Source organism: Ursus arctos, unplaced genomic scaffold, assembly GCF_023065955.2.
Source record: "Ursus arctos isolate Adak ecotype North America unplaced genomic scaffold, UrsArc2.0 scaffold_4, whole genome shotgun sequence".
Taxonomy (NCBI): domain Eukaryota; kingdom Metazoa; phylum Chordata; class Mammalia; order Carnivora; family Ursidae; genus Ursus; species Ursus arctos.
In genome coordinates, this window is record NW_026623056.1 from 25,722,468 (window position 1) to 25,739,668 (window position 17,201).

At 49.8% G+C, this 17,201-nt stretch overlaps 1 protein-coding gene across 2 annotated transcripts in view; it reads right to left on the bottom strand.

Moving 5' to 3' along the window:
• Positions 1 to 17,201, bottom strand: part of XXYLT1 (xyloside xylosyltransferase 1) — a 166,009-nt gene that overhangs the window by 67,491 nt on the left and 81,317 nt on the right. For both annotated transcript variants that reach the window (XM_026496180.4, XM_044383136.3), the window contains exon 3: positions 7,908 to 8,040. In XM_026496180.4, coding sequence (XP_026351965.1) covers positions 7,908 to 8,040 — 133 coding nt within the window. The remainder of the gene's footprint in view (positions 1 to 7,907; positions 8,041 to 17,201) is intronic.

A 17,201-nucleotide genomic window follows, 5' to 3' on the forward strand; every position in this document is an offset into this window, starting at 1 on the left:
TGGAGGTCCCTTAAAAAGTTAAAAATTGAGCTACCCTATGATCCAGCCATTGCACTACTGGGTGTTTATCCCAAAGATACAGACGTAGTGAAGAGAAGGGCCATATGCACCCCAATGTTCATAGCAGCAATGTCCACAATAGCTAAATCGTGGAAGGAGCCGAGATGCCCTTCAACAGATGAGTGGATTAAGAAGTTGTGGTCCATATATACAATGGAATATTACTCAGCTATCAGAAAGAACGAGTTCTCAACATTTGCTACGACATGGACGGCACTGGAGGAGATAATGCTAAGTGAAATAAGTCAAGCAGAGAAAGACAACTATCATATGATTTCTCTCATCTATGGAACATAAGAACTAGGATGATCAGTAGGGGAAGAATGGGATAAAGAAAGGGGGGGTAATCAGAAGGGGGAATGAAACATGAGAGACTATGGACTATGAGAAACAAACTGAGGGCCTCAGAGGGGAGGGGGGTGGGGGAATGGGATAGGCTGGTGATGGGTAGTAAGGAGGGCACGTATTGCATGGTGCACTGGGTGTTATACACAACTAATGAATCATCGAGCCTTACATCGGAAACCGGGGATGTACTGTATGGTGACTAACATAATAAAAAATCATTAAAACAAACAAACAAACAAAAAAAAAAACCACATTTTCCCAATGGTGTGATTAAAAACCAACCACGTCATAGTAGGTATTTTTATGTCTACCGCTGGGCAGGTATCCCCCCCCCCTTTTATGAGGAATTCCGTAGGGCCCACGTCACAGCCTGAGGATCACACGGGCCATGCAAAACAGGCCGGCCTGCCGCTGCCCAGGGAGCGAAGACATACTCAGCTTCTTTCTCAGGCACTACTGTAAAAGGTGGCAGCCTTTCTTCTCTGTTACTCAGATTTAACTCTAATAGAAACTGACAGGTTCAATCTCGGTTAATTTAAAAAAACACACACGCATGAGAACAAGAGCCAAGAAATTCATTTTCAGGTGTCAGAGGGAAGAGGAGAAGCTACTACCTGAAATGATGGCGGTGGGAGGGCTCTTATAAGCCAGAGCTTCATGCCCAGCGAACAGTGGACCTGAATTTATAACAGCGTAAACCTTTCCAGACGTGACTGTTAGCGTAACATCTGACATGAGACAATCTGGAGAGAGATGGAAAATGCTGGTTGGCTAGATGTTAGAGCCATGTCTGTCCACTTTCCTCCCTCATACAAACTGATTCCAGACCGAGGAACTTGAAGACAAAATGATACTATGAGTTCACACAACCCTCGTCAGCTCCAGAGCCGGCAACGGCAGATAGGGTGCTTTTTTTAAAAAAATAATTGCTTAAAAATGACATTTACAGATGCAATGGTATCCTGTCTGGGATTTACTTCAAAATAACAGAGATGGCAGAGAAGGAGGACGAGGAGAGGCGGGGGGTGGAGATGAAACCAGACCGGCTGTGGGCTGGTAATCACTGAGGCTCCACGGATACCGTAACATTGAAGCACCCAGCAGACTACACGAGTCTGTCTACTTTTGTGTATGTTAGAAGTTTTCCTAAGTAAAAATAATAATAATAATAATTCTATTGGGACACTAGCAATGAATACAGAAATACTAAGTTAGTATAAGGATGGCCAAGATACACTTGTACGTGAACAACAACAAGATGCACAAGGGTATATAAAGTGTGAGTCCACTTACGCACACGCACATTGGTAAATTTGTAGAAATTTCTGGAAAAATAATAGTCCTCATATACCTCTTGGATTTTTAATGAAAACACACTACTTTTATATAATGATTTTTTTTTTTAAATTCAAGGAGTGCAGCAGGGGAAAGAACACAGTAGGGTTAAAAAATGAGATGAACACCTCCGAGGAGCAGAACTGGAACACAAACCTCGTTGGTGATCAGGGCTAGAGCCACAGGCTGGAGCCCAGAAGCAGGCGGTGTGGCCAGCAGTTCACCCTCTGCAGGGCACTGAAATACCCCGGCGGGGAGGGGGAAAGAAGCCGCCAGGATCACAGTGAAACTGGGGTGCCTGCCCCCCTTCTTCCCTGCTCTGCTACAACCACACTCCATCTTCTATGTGCATAGCTCCCCCTCTCCGAGCTCTTGGTTTCCCACAGAAGCATACTAAAAGTTCCCTCCTTTATTGTAGACTGGTTGATTTCTCCTTGAAACACTGTCTGTTTCTGTTTTGCAAATAACCTATATGGCTTAGGAAATACAGTAAAAGTTTAACAACCTGCCTGCATAGATATGAAATCTGTGGTACTGATTTCCTCAGGGGAGGGAGGGAGGGGCACACAGTGCCAACACCCCAGCTGCAAGTTCAGGAAATAAAGTAGCAGCCTTTTTGTCTTCCATAAAGGAAGGATGGCTTCTATGGCAGGGAACTGCTCAAACACAGGCAGGGGTTCAGATGCTGAGAAGCCAAAATATTAGCACTCATTATGCTAAGTTATCAGTTGCTCCAATTTTACATCTAAGGAAACTGAAGCTCAGAAGTTGAGGGACTTCCCTCGGGTCACAGAACTGGTAAGTGGCAGAGCTGCCACGACCACTAGGAGTGCTACTCTGTGCCGGGCACTATGCACACACTGATTTAATCCGCCGGTCAACTCCACCACATATACTACTACACAGTGCTATAATCTCCATTTCTCAGCTAAAGAAACTCCAGTTCAGAGAGGTCAAGAGACTTGCCCAAGGTCACACAGCTCTGAGTGGCATGGGTGGGGTCACTTCACATTCTCCTCTCCTACCTCTGTGCTAAATCCTCACTTCCTCCCCAGCTCCCCTTCACCAGTGCTAGGGTTGGGAAAAGGCAGCCTGCACATAAACTGGACATTTCCATTCCAAGCATCTGGAAAGAGGCTAGACTGGCACAAATGCTATCAATAAAAACCACGTGACCTAGAAAGGTGAAAGAGTAGACACTATTAAAATACTTAACACAAAAGCAAATTCCTGCCTTGTGGTATGTTATCAGCAGCTGACAGGATTAGCCTGCTGCTTCCACCTCATGGTGGGTTTGGGCTCAAACCAGCACACAGCTGGCCTGTGGAGCCAACAGAGAATGAACCGGAAGCCTGTGGCCCCCACCAACAAAGCTCCCATTCAGCAGCTCCTCAGGTGGTCCGCTCCAAGACAGAAAGCCCATAACCAAAGGCTGTGATCCCAGCTCCTCAACACATACACACACACACACACACACACATACACACACACTCTCTCTCTCTCTCTCACACATATTCTCTGTCTCTCTCTCACATAGACACACACACATTCTGACACATGCATTCTCTCTCTCTCACAAACACATTCTCTATCACACACATTCTCTCTCACACATGCATTCCATCTCTCATACACACACACACACTCTCTGTCTCACACACACACTCTCACACACACACACACATATTCTTTGTCTCTGTCTCTCCCTCACATATACACACATTCTCTATCATACTTATCCTCTCTCACGCACACATTCTGTCTCTCTCTCATACCCACTCACTCCAGGTTCAGCAGGAACCCTGTGGTCCAAAGCTAAGCTAAACCAGGCCTCCTAGCTCCAGTGATCTCCCCAAAGGACCCAAATCACAAGCAGGCCTCTAACTCCTACAGAGTAGTGACCCTCAGGCCTGGTGTTTCACAGAAACTTCGAGACCTGCCTCCGACCATCCCCTCACCTGCTCACCCTGTTTTCCTCACAAGCTCCCACTTCCATAAGGCTTTGTTCCTGCCCACCTGAGGCCTTTGTAGAAAAGCCAGATCACTCCCTTCTGTTAAAAAGAGGTTTTAATTCTTGGGTGGGGTAGAGCTACCAGATTTAGCAAAACAAACAAAAAACATGGCACCCAGTTAATTTAAATTTCATATGAACAGCAAATAATTGTTTTGTGTATGTATGTCCCAAATATTGCATGGGGGCATACATACACAAAACAATTATTTGTTGTTTTTCTGAAATCCAACTTAAGTGAGTGTTGTGTATTTTAACTGGTAACCCTGTATGGTTGGGGTGGGGCAGAGGAAAGGTATCCAGGAGAACACATCATCTTGAAAAGAAAATACCATAAAGAGTTGCGAGAATTAAGGGAGGAAAGTGACCAAGTGCCTTTCCTGAGCATTTCTTTCACACCAGACGCTTTCGTGCACGTTGTTCATTTGAGTTTTCCAGTAATTCTGTGCTTCAGGTATTTTTATCCCCACTTATAGATTAAGAAGCAAAACAAAACAAAACAGAGGGTCGGAGAATCAAGTGACTTGCAAAGCATCACATGGGTAATTCATGAAAGGCAGGACTATGATCCATAGCTTCTGAGTACACCCCGAGCGCAGTCTCGTCCGCATCAAGCTGCGCGGCCTGCTGATACACATTTATAAAGTTCTAGGCTGTACAGAAAGAGGGCGCCACAGTTTTCTTTGCTTTTCCAATACATTCATAAGGAAGCAAATTCAAAATGGTATCCTGGACTAACATGTATGTGTGCAATACAGTTGTCTATTTACAGAGACCATTCTGTTTACAGAGAAAGCACTAGGTCCTTCTCTCCTTTTGGTCATGTGCCCCAACTAAACACATCACCTATGAGAACCTACCTGTCCAGCAGTCTAGTTCCCTGACAAAGAGGCAGAGAAAGGGTTAAGACAGGACCATTCTCCCCCAAATGACCATGGCTCCCCAATTTTCAGATGAGAAAGGTCACGGGACATTTGACTCAACAGAATCCTAACAGGGACCCTAGAGAGAAAGGCATCTCTAGCACTATCCTAGCATCCCACAATCCATCATTTCCCAGAAAGCACAGTGGGTTTAGTGTACATTTGGGGTGGGGGGTGGAGATACGGGGGGGAGAACTGTAAAAAACAAACAAACAAACAAACCAAAAAAGCTATTTGTCAAATGAATAGTGAGAAATACTTTTCCCCCGCCCTCCTCCAAGCTCGTAACGTGCTTCATGGCACACAACAGAGGGGACACAACCATAAAAATGACTTAATATGTGCCCTTTTAAAGTACAGTAACTGTCAGGCAGGGGACTATAAAAATAACACAGTTGAGGAGATCCAAATTTATTTCTGTTTAGTGAATTTCCAGACCAAAATGCACTCAGTTAATCAGTCAAGCTTTGCTTTTGTGCTGTTGTTTTGTTTCTAAATTTCCCTTTTCATAGATGCTATCAGATTTTGCTTATGTTAAAAGCCTTGCCCACCTCACACTCCACCACTGAGGGAGACCACATGGTTGTGGGAACTCCCACTGGTTCCTTGTTCCTCGAGGAGGGCGCAGGAAGTGGCAGAGGAGTGGGCAGACGCCGGCCTGGGGATGCCCCACCAGGGGTGATGGCCAGGTTTAAAGAGGTGGGGCTGGGGCTGCCTGCTCATGAGAGGGGCCCAGCTCTGGCTGTCCTTGTGTGGACGCTGTTTACTCGCCACCCTTCTACTCCCCCGCTTCTTCTCCTACCCCCTCCCCACAAACGCACACACTCAGGCATAGGCTCCAAAGACTCAGACAACCAACACTTTTTCTTTTGGCTCCAGTTTTCCAGTGGAAGACAGCAAAAAACCCCACACTCCATTCCCCCTCTGACCCAGCCAGCACCAAACCATCCCCAGCCCCAGCACGAGACTGCAAATACTCAGAGAAAATTACCCAGAGCCAGTAGGGCGCACATTTGCGCAGGGCCGTCGTTTGCAGACTTAATTATTAGAGGCTTTATAAACATTTCAGCTGGGAGGGGGGAATGGAAGGGGAACGGGGGAGCACATAACAGAGTGTTTGTTTCTACAGTTCATGCGTGTGCAAGCCCTACAAACAGGCCAGGTTGGGACTCTGCCGGCAGCCTCACAGGCCTCATTTTTCTCATTGCACATAATGATAATTAAAGACTCTGAAGGTGAGAAAAATTCAATTTCATTTTGGATCTAAAATCTTTCAGAGATTTCTTTTGAGAAGTCCAGGGAATTAAACTGATTTAAGTTTCACTGTTAATAAAATCCTAGATCTACAAAAACATAAATTCTGGCCAATACTATTAAATGAGATCACATTTCCATTTCTATTACATGAGGAGATTCCAAACCAGGGCTTGAAGGCACCACTGCTCTGACTGCATTTAATCACGATCCTGGTGCGAGTATCCTGGGGACCTCGGCCCTTAGGGAGAAGTGAGGAGCCCTGCAGCAATCTCAGGACATAGGGAAGACAATGAGGAGATGGTGGGGGTCAGGAGAGGGGGACCACAGTGCCGGAAGAGGGGGAGGGAGGTCTTGCAGCACACAGGCTCCTGTTCACAGATGGAGGGAGGCCCCAATCATAGGGATTAACACGTAGGACTCCTTCCATTGCTTCCAGGTGTTAAATCAGCAACCCCTGACATAAGAGCCACCTTGTATAAAGGTGAGGGAATGAAGCATGGAGGCCGCTCTGAGTTGAAGTGGCAAGTGTTGACCCAAACCCTCCCCTCCTGTTCCCCACAGAGTGTGAGGCTCTGCTGTGTGACTGGGGGGCAGTCTGGGAGAGGATGACGTCAGGGTGACAGCCCACAAGGCCCAGGAGTTATCAGCCCATTCAGAGGCCTCGCAGGAATTTCCTGTTATGTGATCTGCGTCTTGCAAATAGTCACAAGCAAGCAAGCTGTCACTCTTCCCCGTTCTTTCAGGGGGAAATGCAGTCTCTTGGGTCACTAAGGGCCTGTGCCCCACAGCTCTCCAAAGATGGCCTGGCTCCAAGAATGTCCACAGGGAGCCGGCAGGAGGGTCTGCTCCGACAACAAAGAGCGGGCCAGCCCGAGGGATGGTGAAATCCCAGCTCTAGGCAGCTAGGTTCTGGGTGAGCTCTGGAGCTCCCTGGAGGAGGATCAGTCAGCGATATGGAACTCTCTGGGCCCAGAACCATGGCTCTAGTTTTTAACAAAAACTTGTAGGTGGCTCTGCTTTTCCTCTCCTTTGTTTCCACTGAGGGACATACAGTACACACACGAGAGTGCCCGCAAGCACGTGCACGGCCCCCCAGGGAGAGGGCTAACCACACGGAGGTACTCTAGGGGCACTCTGCACCCAGGCCCTCCTCCCCACCATGCCCCCACCCTTCCAGAGGGAACCCCGGGCTGGGTTGGGGGATAGCGCTGCTTTGGTTTTCCTCATGATTTTTGCCGCGTGGTGTGCATCCCTACAGACCACAGTTGCCTCTGCCCAGCCGTCCACGTGGCGTCCACTTGCTCGTTTGGGTTTTGTATAATACTCAGTTGGATGACCAGACTTCATTTACCCACTCCGCTATCGACGGACATTTAAGGCCGTCTCGGTTTCTGGCTACTGCATACAATGCCTCAGTGAACATTCTCGAACGTGTCTCCTGGTTCTCAGATGCTGCGGTTTCTCTACAACGCATGCTTGACAATGAAGCACACAGCATCACGCAGAATGCGTTCTTCACGGCAACGAGGTAACCCCAGCTGGTGCTCCAAAGCTCGCTGCCTTTCCCTCCTTACAAGACACTGATAACCCCATTCCGCTTAGACGTTCATCATCGGACTCGGCAATTAAAGCTATATCCTGATAACCTCCTCTGTAAGGCAAAGCCCAAGATTTTAAAATTCTGAGCTTAACCAGAACCAACAACCAAAACAGCTCAGCTTTCTATGAGAAAAATGTTACAAACTCCCCAAAAAGAATGAGGCAGCAGCTCCAGCTTTGGGGCAGACGCCCCTGCCCACACCATTACCTAGATGCAGTAAGTACAAATGTATCTCGAAGAGATTTAAATGCAGATTAAGAGATGTAAGACTATCGAGCAAGAAATCTCGATCTGCCACGGGAAGCAGGATGGGGTAAGGAGATGAGGGGGGGAGAGAGTCCTGGACGCCACATTCCCCTCCACGGCCACGTACCTGTACACTGGCTGCATTTCCCTCGCTATGCCAATGATGGCACCTGGCAGGAAATTGTCAAACTCCTCAAACAATTCCCGGATGTTGGTCTTGTACTTCAGGTCTAGGTCCAGCTGAATTATCCGCAGGATCTCTGGAGGAAAGAGAAAGAAAACAATAAGACACAGACACACATCCTGGGAGGCTCAGACACGGACAGAGAATGAGTGGAGGGTGCAGAGACAGGTACCAGATCATTCTTGCAGTCACTGCATGGGGCAAAGTTACCACCGGAAACAAAGGCCCTTCATCCGCCAGCAACCCGCTCTGCACCAAAGTCTCCATAAACAACCGCCCCGCCTTTCCTTCCACTCGCAGACATGCACGTTGTTTCGAACGAGGTGACCATACGCTCTACTTCAGGCTCCCTGTCCTGGAGGAATTTTCAACAGCACACCCCTGCACTCTCAAAAGGAACCAGTTTGGATGATATGTTATGGGGACACCCTACTGAAAACTCAAAGCATATAGGTGTTTCTCTGTGGGACACAGGTGGTAAGTGACCCACAGGAGAGAGGGCTGGACACCCGCCCTCATTAGTACATTCTCAAACCTCGATGTGTGCCGGATGCCGACAGAGCAGCTGAAAGACCTCGGACACTGTTATGTTTTTATTCCACGGTCTGAGAGACAAAGTGAGCTATAATTAGACAAACTGAGTCTCACAATTACCTGGCACATAAGTGCTGTTTGCTTCCGTTGCCTCCAGATAATTCAGAGTGAGGAAGGAGGAGGGAGGAGGGAGGTGGGAGGCACCGGCTCCTTACCCGCGCCCCCCACCCCACCCCAAGCCTGGCTCAGCTCCTGTGTCACAGTGGCAGCAGGGGACCAGACCCAGCTGCCCGGGGCCCCTGCCCTGCCCCCCACCAGGAGTGACACACAGGTGACTGAAACAAGAAGGAAGGAACTAGTGTAGGCATGAAATGCGAGGGGCTGCAGGGGCTCCAAGGAGGGGGTGCTAGGGGTCAATGATGCGGGAGAGAAAGTGCTCCGAACTGAGGAGGAGGCCTGAGGTGGGACTCGGGACACACAAGCGCAAGGTCCAGGTTTGCTGCTGCCTAGCTCTGTGACCCTGGGAAAATTACTTCTCTAAATCTTAGCCATCCCATTTGTTAAAGTGGGGGTGATACAATGGACCCCATGAGTGATGCCAGGAAGATGAGATGACAGATGGGAAACCTCTTGTATTCAGGCTGCAGAGCACTGCAGGAAGCCAGGGTTTGGAGAGTAGGGAATTCACAGATGCCTGAGGCAGTCAAGGGAGACTTCATGGAGGAGGGAGACAAGGGCTGGACCTTGACATCTGGGCAGGGGTGGACAGCTGAGGCAAAGCGATACTCACAGACACCCAACATTAGGTGCTCCCCGGGGCACGACGGCTGTCTAGGACAGGCTGTCCGGGGAAGCCCTCTGAAGACAGGGACCCTATCTCTGGCATCTCGGCCTCCACCCACTCATACTGAAGGCCTTGGCGGTCAGGAAACACTCAGGAATGTTTGTGGAATTCAATAGGCATTCTCTAAATTCGTTTATGAAGAAATCACAGCTTATGATTCCAGAAAAACTGATTCATTTGTTCTTGTTCTCTTTTCCTTTGTGGCACAGAAAAAGAACATGAGTTGACGTCTGACGTGAATGTTTTGAAAAAAATAAATGACACTAGGTGACAACCCAGCAGCCCAGGCCAGAGGAAAGTGAAGGGGCACCAGAGCCAGGCTTCTCTGGCCCTACGGGAAGGCATTGCAGGGAAATGGGCTCACCCAGCCCTGTGGACACTGCTGCCTGCCTGGCTTCACGCTGCCCACCACCACACGCCAATGGGTAATAAAACTGCTGCTCGCCCTCCTGCACTAAAAACAGCAATAACAACCACCCCAACCGAGAGACCAGGAAAGGTGATGACTCGGGGGTCTGGGGGTCAGCAAGCCCTTGTGGTGACTTCGCTGTCTCCCAGAAAGCTGCCCTCCACCAGGAGTGGAGAATAGGGACAGGCCACAGGACAGAGCCTCAGGGCACCTGCTGCTCCCAGAGGCGGCCCTGGGGAACAGAGAGAAGGAACCCAATGGTGACCTTAGAGAAGAACACCGTGTCCCAGGAGAAAATGTCTCAGAATGAGAGTTGTAGCCATCAAGAAGCCATGGTGGGGAGGACCCACAGCACACACATCCCCTCCAGCCATTTTTCTTTTCTTTCTGGCCACCTCCTGTCTCCCAAGCTCCCACGTCCAGGGTCTCAGACGGCTCCTACACACAACAGACAGGAGCACTAATGAGACAGGGACAGGAGGGCACCATTGTCATCCCAAGGAGAGAAAGCACATCATCATAGCTTCTGTCGACGAAGGGGTGGAGAGGGACAAAGGCGTTTGGCCAAAAGATGGGGAGGCCTCAAGGATGTATGGTGGTACTTCTGTAGTATTGACTGGGCCATGGAGGAAGGGGAAATGTCATCCTCATGGCCCCCGGGGGGGGGGGTACTTTCAATGACACGAATGACAGCCACAGGGAAGCACCGTTTCTGTGAGTGGTTTTTAAGTGCCCAACATTGCACAGGCACGGGCTTATTTGTCCTAACCACCCAAGAGGCTGAGTTATTCCTATGTTCCAATGAACAAACAGGCTTAGAAAAGTTCAAAACCATAGCCCAAGTTCCTACAACAAGTAAGTGCTAGAGCTGGGATCTGAACCTTGGTCTGGTGCATGTGAAAGCCCAGCACTCCCTTTCCATCAGAGCCTGATGCCCCTCTGATCAGAGAGAAGCTCCCAGAAGGCAGGTCGGCACCCGTGCCACCCACACAGGGGCACACAGAAGTGTCAAGGGCCTTGACAGCCTAAAAGCAGAGCAACAAGCCAGCCAGATGTGGAATTTAAGGGAAGTCCTCTACATGCAAACAGTTTCGCTAGAGCTAAAGAAACTCCCAGCAGCGGAGAGGCCAGTCAGGCAGCCGGTCGTCTTCCTCGAAAGCCTACCATGTGCTATGTGTACTCCCTGGTCTTTCAAGGTCACGTAACTCCAAACTACTCTACGAGGAGCAGCCCAAATGCCTCCTTACCTGCCCGCCCGGATGGGCCCTGGTCAAGGTCATGTGCACTGACACCGGTGTGCCAGCCTTGCCACCTTGGCCAGAGAGAGTGCTCCTTGAGGGCGGGAATGGGCTGGGAGGGCAGAGTTTGGGGACATCAGAGGTCTCCTGAAGAGATCCAGCTCCTTCATTTGGGCAGAACCCTGGCCTCGTCTTAAACAGCCCATCAATAAATCTGAGCACCTTCCCTGCCCTGTAGGGACTGGCTGGGAGTGAACCTGGAAAAGGTCATGTGCAGCCCTGAGACACAGGAATTTGAGATGCCTTCATAGCTTTATAACTCCTCGTTTGTAAAGTACCTTATTTTGCTAAAAGGTGCTGATACTTCTTTCAAGAGGGACCTCACTAAATGAGGTGAACTGGCTAGGAAGGCATTGACTGCTTCACACCAATGTGAAAGGACTGGCCCAGTTACCACCTTTCAGGCTGAGGCCGGAGGATACTCCCTTCTATTCTGGGAGCCGACAGCCCTCCGTGCAACCTGCGGTATCGTGCGGGCATCTGTCCAGATGGTTCTCTTATGTAATTATGAAGTAAGATGCCAAGTTGTAAATGTGGCTGCTGGAAAGAGGAAGACGCCTACCAGGAAGGCTGGAAGTGATTAGGGTGAGATTCTCTTAAAGGGCCCTATTCATCTGGCCTCTGGTCCTTGCTGTAGTCCTCTCTCTGCAGGAACTACATTGGCGGGGGGGCATTATCCTGATAGGCTCTTCTGAGGATGAGATAAGACTGGTACATGGCAGGGACAGCCACAATGATGGTCCAGAGAGGATGCTGGTTGGAGGACAGCTGTAATGACAGCACTTAGGACCACTGAGATTTAAGGAATAAGTGAGTGACAGAATTGACTTCAAAGCAAAGAGATGAGATCTATAAAGCATGGGGAAGAATGTCTCATAAAAAGGTCAGACATTTATAAAACTCAAAACAATAGCCAGCACCCAGGCTGGTTGAATGCCTACCATGCCAGAATCCCATGAGAAAATGATTAAAAAAACAGAGGACAGAATGAATCTAGGATAACAGATCTGAAGGAAGAGCCAATCTACCCATTATACAGATGGGGAAACTGAGGACCAAAGAAGAAGTGGGCCTTGTCAGGGGTCACACTGTTGAGCTAAGTGGCAAAGCTGATCCCAGAACTCAGGTCTTCTGATTGTCTAGCTAATGCTCTCATGTCGGTCGGCACCCCCCTGCCACTACCCACTCCCAACATGGGCCATAAACTCCTCAAGAGCAGGAAATATTGTGGCCAAAATAATACAGCCCAAAGGGCTGTGTACAAGACTTGCCAGGCACCCAGTACAAGGAGCTCATGGAGGACCTGCATATCACACCGTGAAAACGTGAACCTGAAGACGAACAGTAGCAGCTAAGAAAGAAGACATCTCCGTGATCCACATACTGTGTGCCAGTTTTGGGGAAAGTGCTCTCCATAGTCTCTCATTAACAGCAGGCAGGGATGTTAGAAAACAAACAAAACCAACAAATCTTTACATTTCTCTAAGAACACACCTTGAGCTGTACAACATTCAAAGGGGGGCAGGAGCCAGACTTCACACCCAGGAACCACCCTCGGAGACACAAGCTCAGTGCCTGGTATGAGAACGACAACCAGTGGTAAAATACTGTCCCCCCTTCAGCGCCCCCCCCAAGCCATCTTCTGTTCTGGGTGGACCTGTACATTCCTGGAAACATGGTGCTGTGACGTCCAGTTAGCTGGATGAGGGTTCTTCCAATCAGCCCCTCAAACTTACAAATCTTGCCATGTATGTGTTTAATCACAAAAACAAGAAGTGAAGTGTGTCATTTTCTCAGGTAGAAGGAAGCTGGCCCATGTGTTAGGAAGAGTCCTGTGTGGGCATCCAGGTATTTGAGGAACACCTTTGTGCGGGGCATTGTCCTCGGATGAGCGCCAGTGCTGACACTGGCTGGCCAGGCCCCTCGGGAGATGACAGAATGCAGAGGAGCTCCCAGCAGTGTCACTTCACGGGTCAGCACTCAGAGCTTTAAACACTGCTTTCCATGCGGGACGGTAGTTGGGCAAGAGATCGGGCAGGCTGAGCCGGGCCATTTCCGGAAATGGAAGAACGGTGGTTCCGGGGTCCTGGCTGAAACCCCCAACCACAGGACTGATAAATGTCTGACCATAAGACGGGAGCCACTGATGTAGGACAACCAAAGTGGGAAAAGACGCTAAGAATCTAAGTCTGAGACATATTTCCTCTTGAACTTCAACTCCAGCGGGTAAAGTAAAAAGTGTGGCACCATCTTCACAAGAGGCCACATCTGCTCACCTCACCCTCTCACACTCCAGTTTCAGGCTTACAAAACGGCGCCACTTGTTTCTAACAAGTTGGAAAAGGAAAGACAAGACTAAAAGTTCTGGCTAAAGATGCAGCTTTCAGGACCTAGAGACCCCGTTATCACCTATGACCACCCTGGCCCTGGACAGCACCGAGGAAGTTCCTGACTGTCCAGGTGCGTGTTCTCAGGGTTCGGGAGGCCCAGCCTGGATGCTGCTGCCTGAGGCCCTGAGCACCAACCTGGCGGGGCCATGGGGCCGCTCCTCAGCACCAGTCATTAGAGAAGGCAACACGCGTGGCCTCAGAACCAGCTGGGAGCTTCCCAAGTCAACATTCCCCTGTGGAAAGGCTTGAGACAGCTCGTCTTCAGCCTCCAATTAAACCAGTCCCAAGGCATGTCATCTGACCATGGATGGAATTACAACCCAGAGTGAGTAATTAATGATAGCCAAAAACAAACAAAAGGGGGAAAGAAGCTTCCTCTCCTCTCCCCGCCTTCTCCTATCCCCAGAAACATTTCCTGGTAGATGCATCTTTACACGCATAAACACCACACAACAAAAGAGACCAGGAAATTATGACAAGACAGACATGCTTGGGTAAGCCCTGGGCCTCCCACCCTGGACAACAAACAGGCCTTCTCTGAGGGGCAGATCAACCATGCAAGCACCTTCTTTCCCTTTCTGTCTTGAAAGAGCGTCAGAGCTTCCCAGAGATAAATATTTATAACACATCAGAAAGCTTTCAGCTCAGAACACCAGAGCTAGCTTTCCATGAACCAGGACAGGGAGAAGGGAGAAGGGGACACTGTGACAACCCGGGCTCCGTGAGGTGTCAGAGGCTGAGAATCTGGACATGGCTGCTCGGAAAGCAAGCCCGATTTCTCACCGTCCGCCTGGAAATACGGCAGCAACGTGTCACCTGCTTTATTAGCCTCTGGGGCCTCTTCGTTGCTGTTGGGCAGGACTTCTGGCTTGCAGGAGCTGAAGGGCACCTGAACGGTTGCCTTAGAGACCTCCTCTAACTGTAAGAGGCCCAGGGCCCAGGAGAAGCTGTTTTGAGGCCCAAGGGACAGGCCCAGTCCTGATGCGCCATGCAGCCACAGCAGACTGGCTTTTCCTGCCACAGGGTCTCGGGCTGTCAGGTAGACCCACCAGCACAACGCACAGACCCCAGCTGTGTCCCCAAGGGCATCTGCACTTGGAATGGGCTGTGGTGGTTCTCAGTTCCTACAGAGATCTTGGGTTATTTCCCAGCTGGACTTTTCCCTGTGCCTTCAAAGCCCCCTTCTCCACTCCCTCCACCATGTAAGGCCCGGCAGCAGGACAGTTCGCTAACTATGGGGGAAGCTGCCACCAAGCGGCACGGTGGAGCACACCAAGGGCCCAAGGCCTTGGGTACAGACTTCTGGGGCTCCTCCAGCCTGGTCAGCCAATGGGCCTCCCTAGGAGCAGAGAGAGGGGGTGTGTGTGCCACGCCCAGGACAGGGTCTTCCACGTGCTGACCCGCCTCATGAACTTGCGCACACCTCTGCTGGGTGGGCCTTAGTACCTCCTGTGTTTGGATGAGAAACCTGAGGCTCAGAGAGTTCGGGCAACTTGTCTAAGGCAACCTAGCGAAGAAGCGTCAGAGTTGAGATCACAGACTTCCTCACTTGATAGCGTGTTGGATCCATCACACAGGGGTTTCCGAGAAAAGACTTCAGACATCCCCGAGTCCCTTTTAAAACCCCCCTATCTTTAAACACAAGAAAGGCTGCCACATCAAGGGTGAAAACATCAGACAGCTCCAGGCCACCCTGGCGTGCTGACTGGGACTTCCGTGGGCAGAGAAGGGGCTTCCACTTCCCATAACCACCTCCCTCAAGACCCCTACCACCGGTAGGCTGGAAAACTCCTGGGGTTCCCTTTCATCGAGTGGAGACCAGTGGAGAAATGTCAGGAAAAAAGGGGTTTTGTGCCACAAAAGTTGAAAGGAAGTTTTCAATGACAATAGCCAACCTGTATAAAATGTATTATTATATTCATGTAAGCATCCAAACACGCCGAGATTGGCATGATTGCTTCTGCTTGACGAATGAGATGAAGTACGGTAACCAGGATCACACAGCTGGCAAGGGGTGGAGCTGGGGCTGAGACTCACATGGAATCTGCTGGGCTCTAAAGCCCACGCTTGCTCTTCACCCCCACGCTACCCTACCCGCTGGCCCCTGGATGGCCACGGACACAGCAGGCTCGGGTCTGCCTCTCCCTGGGCTGCTCTGTTTTCACGTCAGCAGCCGGCCCCTGCCTCTGAGCCAGGGAAGGGAGGAAATGGAGTTCCTAAGAGTGATTTATACAACCTGTTAGCAGCTCTGGTAAAAGGTTTGGGGGCCAAGGGGTTGAAATTAATGACCACAGTCAGTTTTATGTATTAGCTATACAACAAATTCTTTCTTCCAGCCCTCCTCGCCCCCCCTCAAAATTAAGCAGGGAAAACTGACTGTGAGCTATGGGCCGGCTCTCACATTCTTTATAACCATCAGCTCCTGTTTTGTGGACAAAAACAAAACAAATTATTATGAGAAGACAGTTTTTGCTTCAGCACCAGTGTAACATGCACCTCCTCCCTCCCCCCTCGTGCCTTCGGTGACTAGGTACATAAATCATATCCTTTAGGATAGGACAGAATTTATTTCCAACTTGGCTGAAGAACTTCAGGGACGTATATAATATACGACAACACATACAACACCTGGTCTCCATTTTCCTCTCGCTTCTATTGCCAGGATGAAATTACAGCTCAGGCACTTCTTTGTGAATTTCAATCTGCAGAGGAAACTGGGTTTTAGATCTGGAAAGCAGAATAGCCCCCTTTCTTTCATTTCTACGGCGTAGATGTCCATGGCCCCTGCTGACCTCTCCACAGCTTATAGCTCCCTGGGGTCTGCTAGAGATTTTATTCTTTATCTGCCCTGCTTCCTATTTGGGGCACGGCCGCATTCTCACTTTGTTCACCGACCCTGAGACTGACGCCTGGTCTCTGCTCTTCACCAGCGGGCTTTTCTCACAGACCCCTGGGGATGGCAGCTGTAGCAAACTATCTTCTCTGCATAGAATTAACAGGTGTTTTCTGAAAATAGTGATGCGGTTACCATGGGTCTGCCCGGACGGTCACAGATCAACTTTCCAAATTGCTCACTCTGAGGTTCTTTATTGGAATTGTGCAGGCTCCTGTTTCTAATCTCCCCTGCCCTCTCTTCTACCTCCCCCAAACACGCTCTCCCTCTTTCCCAGCATTTGAACCCAGGTCACCCTTGTGGATTCACTGTAAAATCAGGAAAACTAACCAAGCAGCTCCCCATCCCCATGCTCTGCTCTGCCACACACTCGTGCCTCTGGCCCAGCCAGCTTGTCAGGGCCTGTCCACCGCAGCCCTGCCCCTTAGGCTTCCGCAAATGACAATGGCAACAACAGGACTGATTGCTTATATTTTTACAGCACCTAGCAATGTTCAAAGTGCATTCCCAACTCACAAAACTCTTGGCTATGCTTCAGCTCATTTAAACCTTTCAACAACCCTCCAGGGTCCAGGTGCTATAACAGAAGATGTCAAGTAACCATGGTCTGAATAACACATAAGGCCAAAGCGAAGTCATCCAGGGATTATAGGGCTGCTTTGTAAAGCTATCAAAGGTCCCAGCCCCTTCTATCTTTCCATTCTGTTATCCTACGTCTGGTTTCCATTCTCAAGGTCACTGAATGGTGCAAGACAGCTACTGGGGCTCCCATCGACCTGGCTGCATCCCGACAACAAGAAGGAAGAAAGGGAAAGGTCTCCTCCCCTTGTCCCCTGCAATAAGGCAGACCCTCTCAACAACCCTCCTGG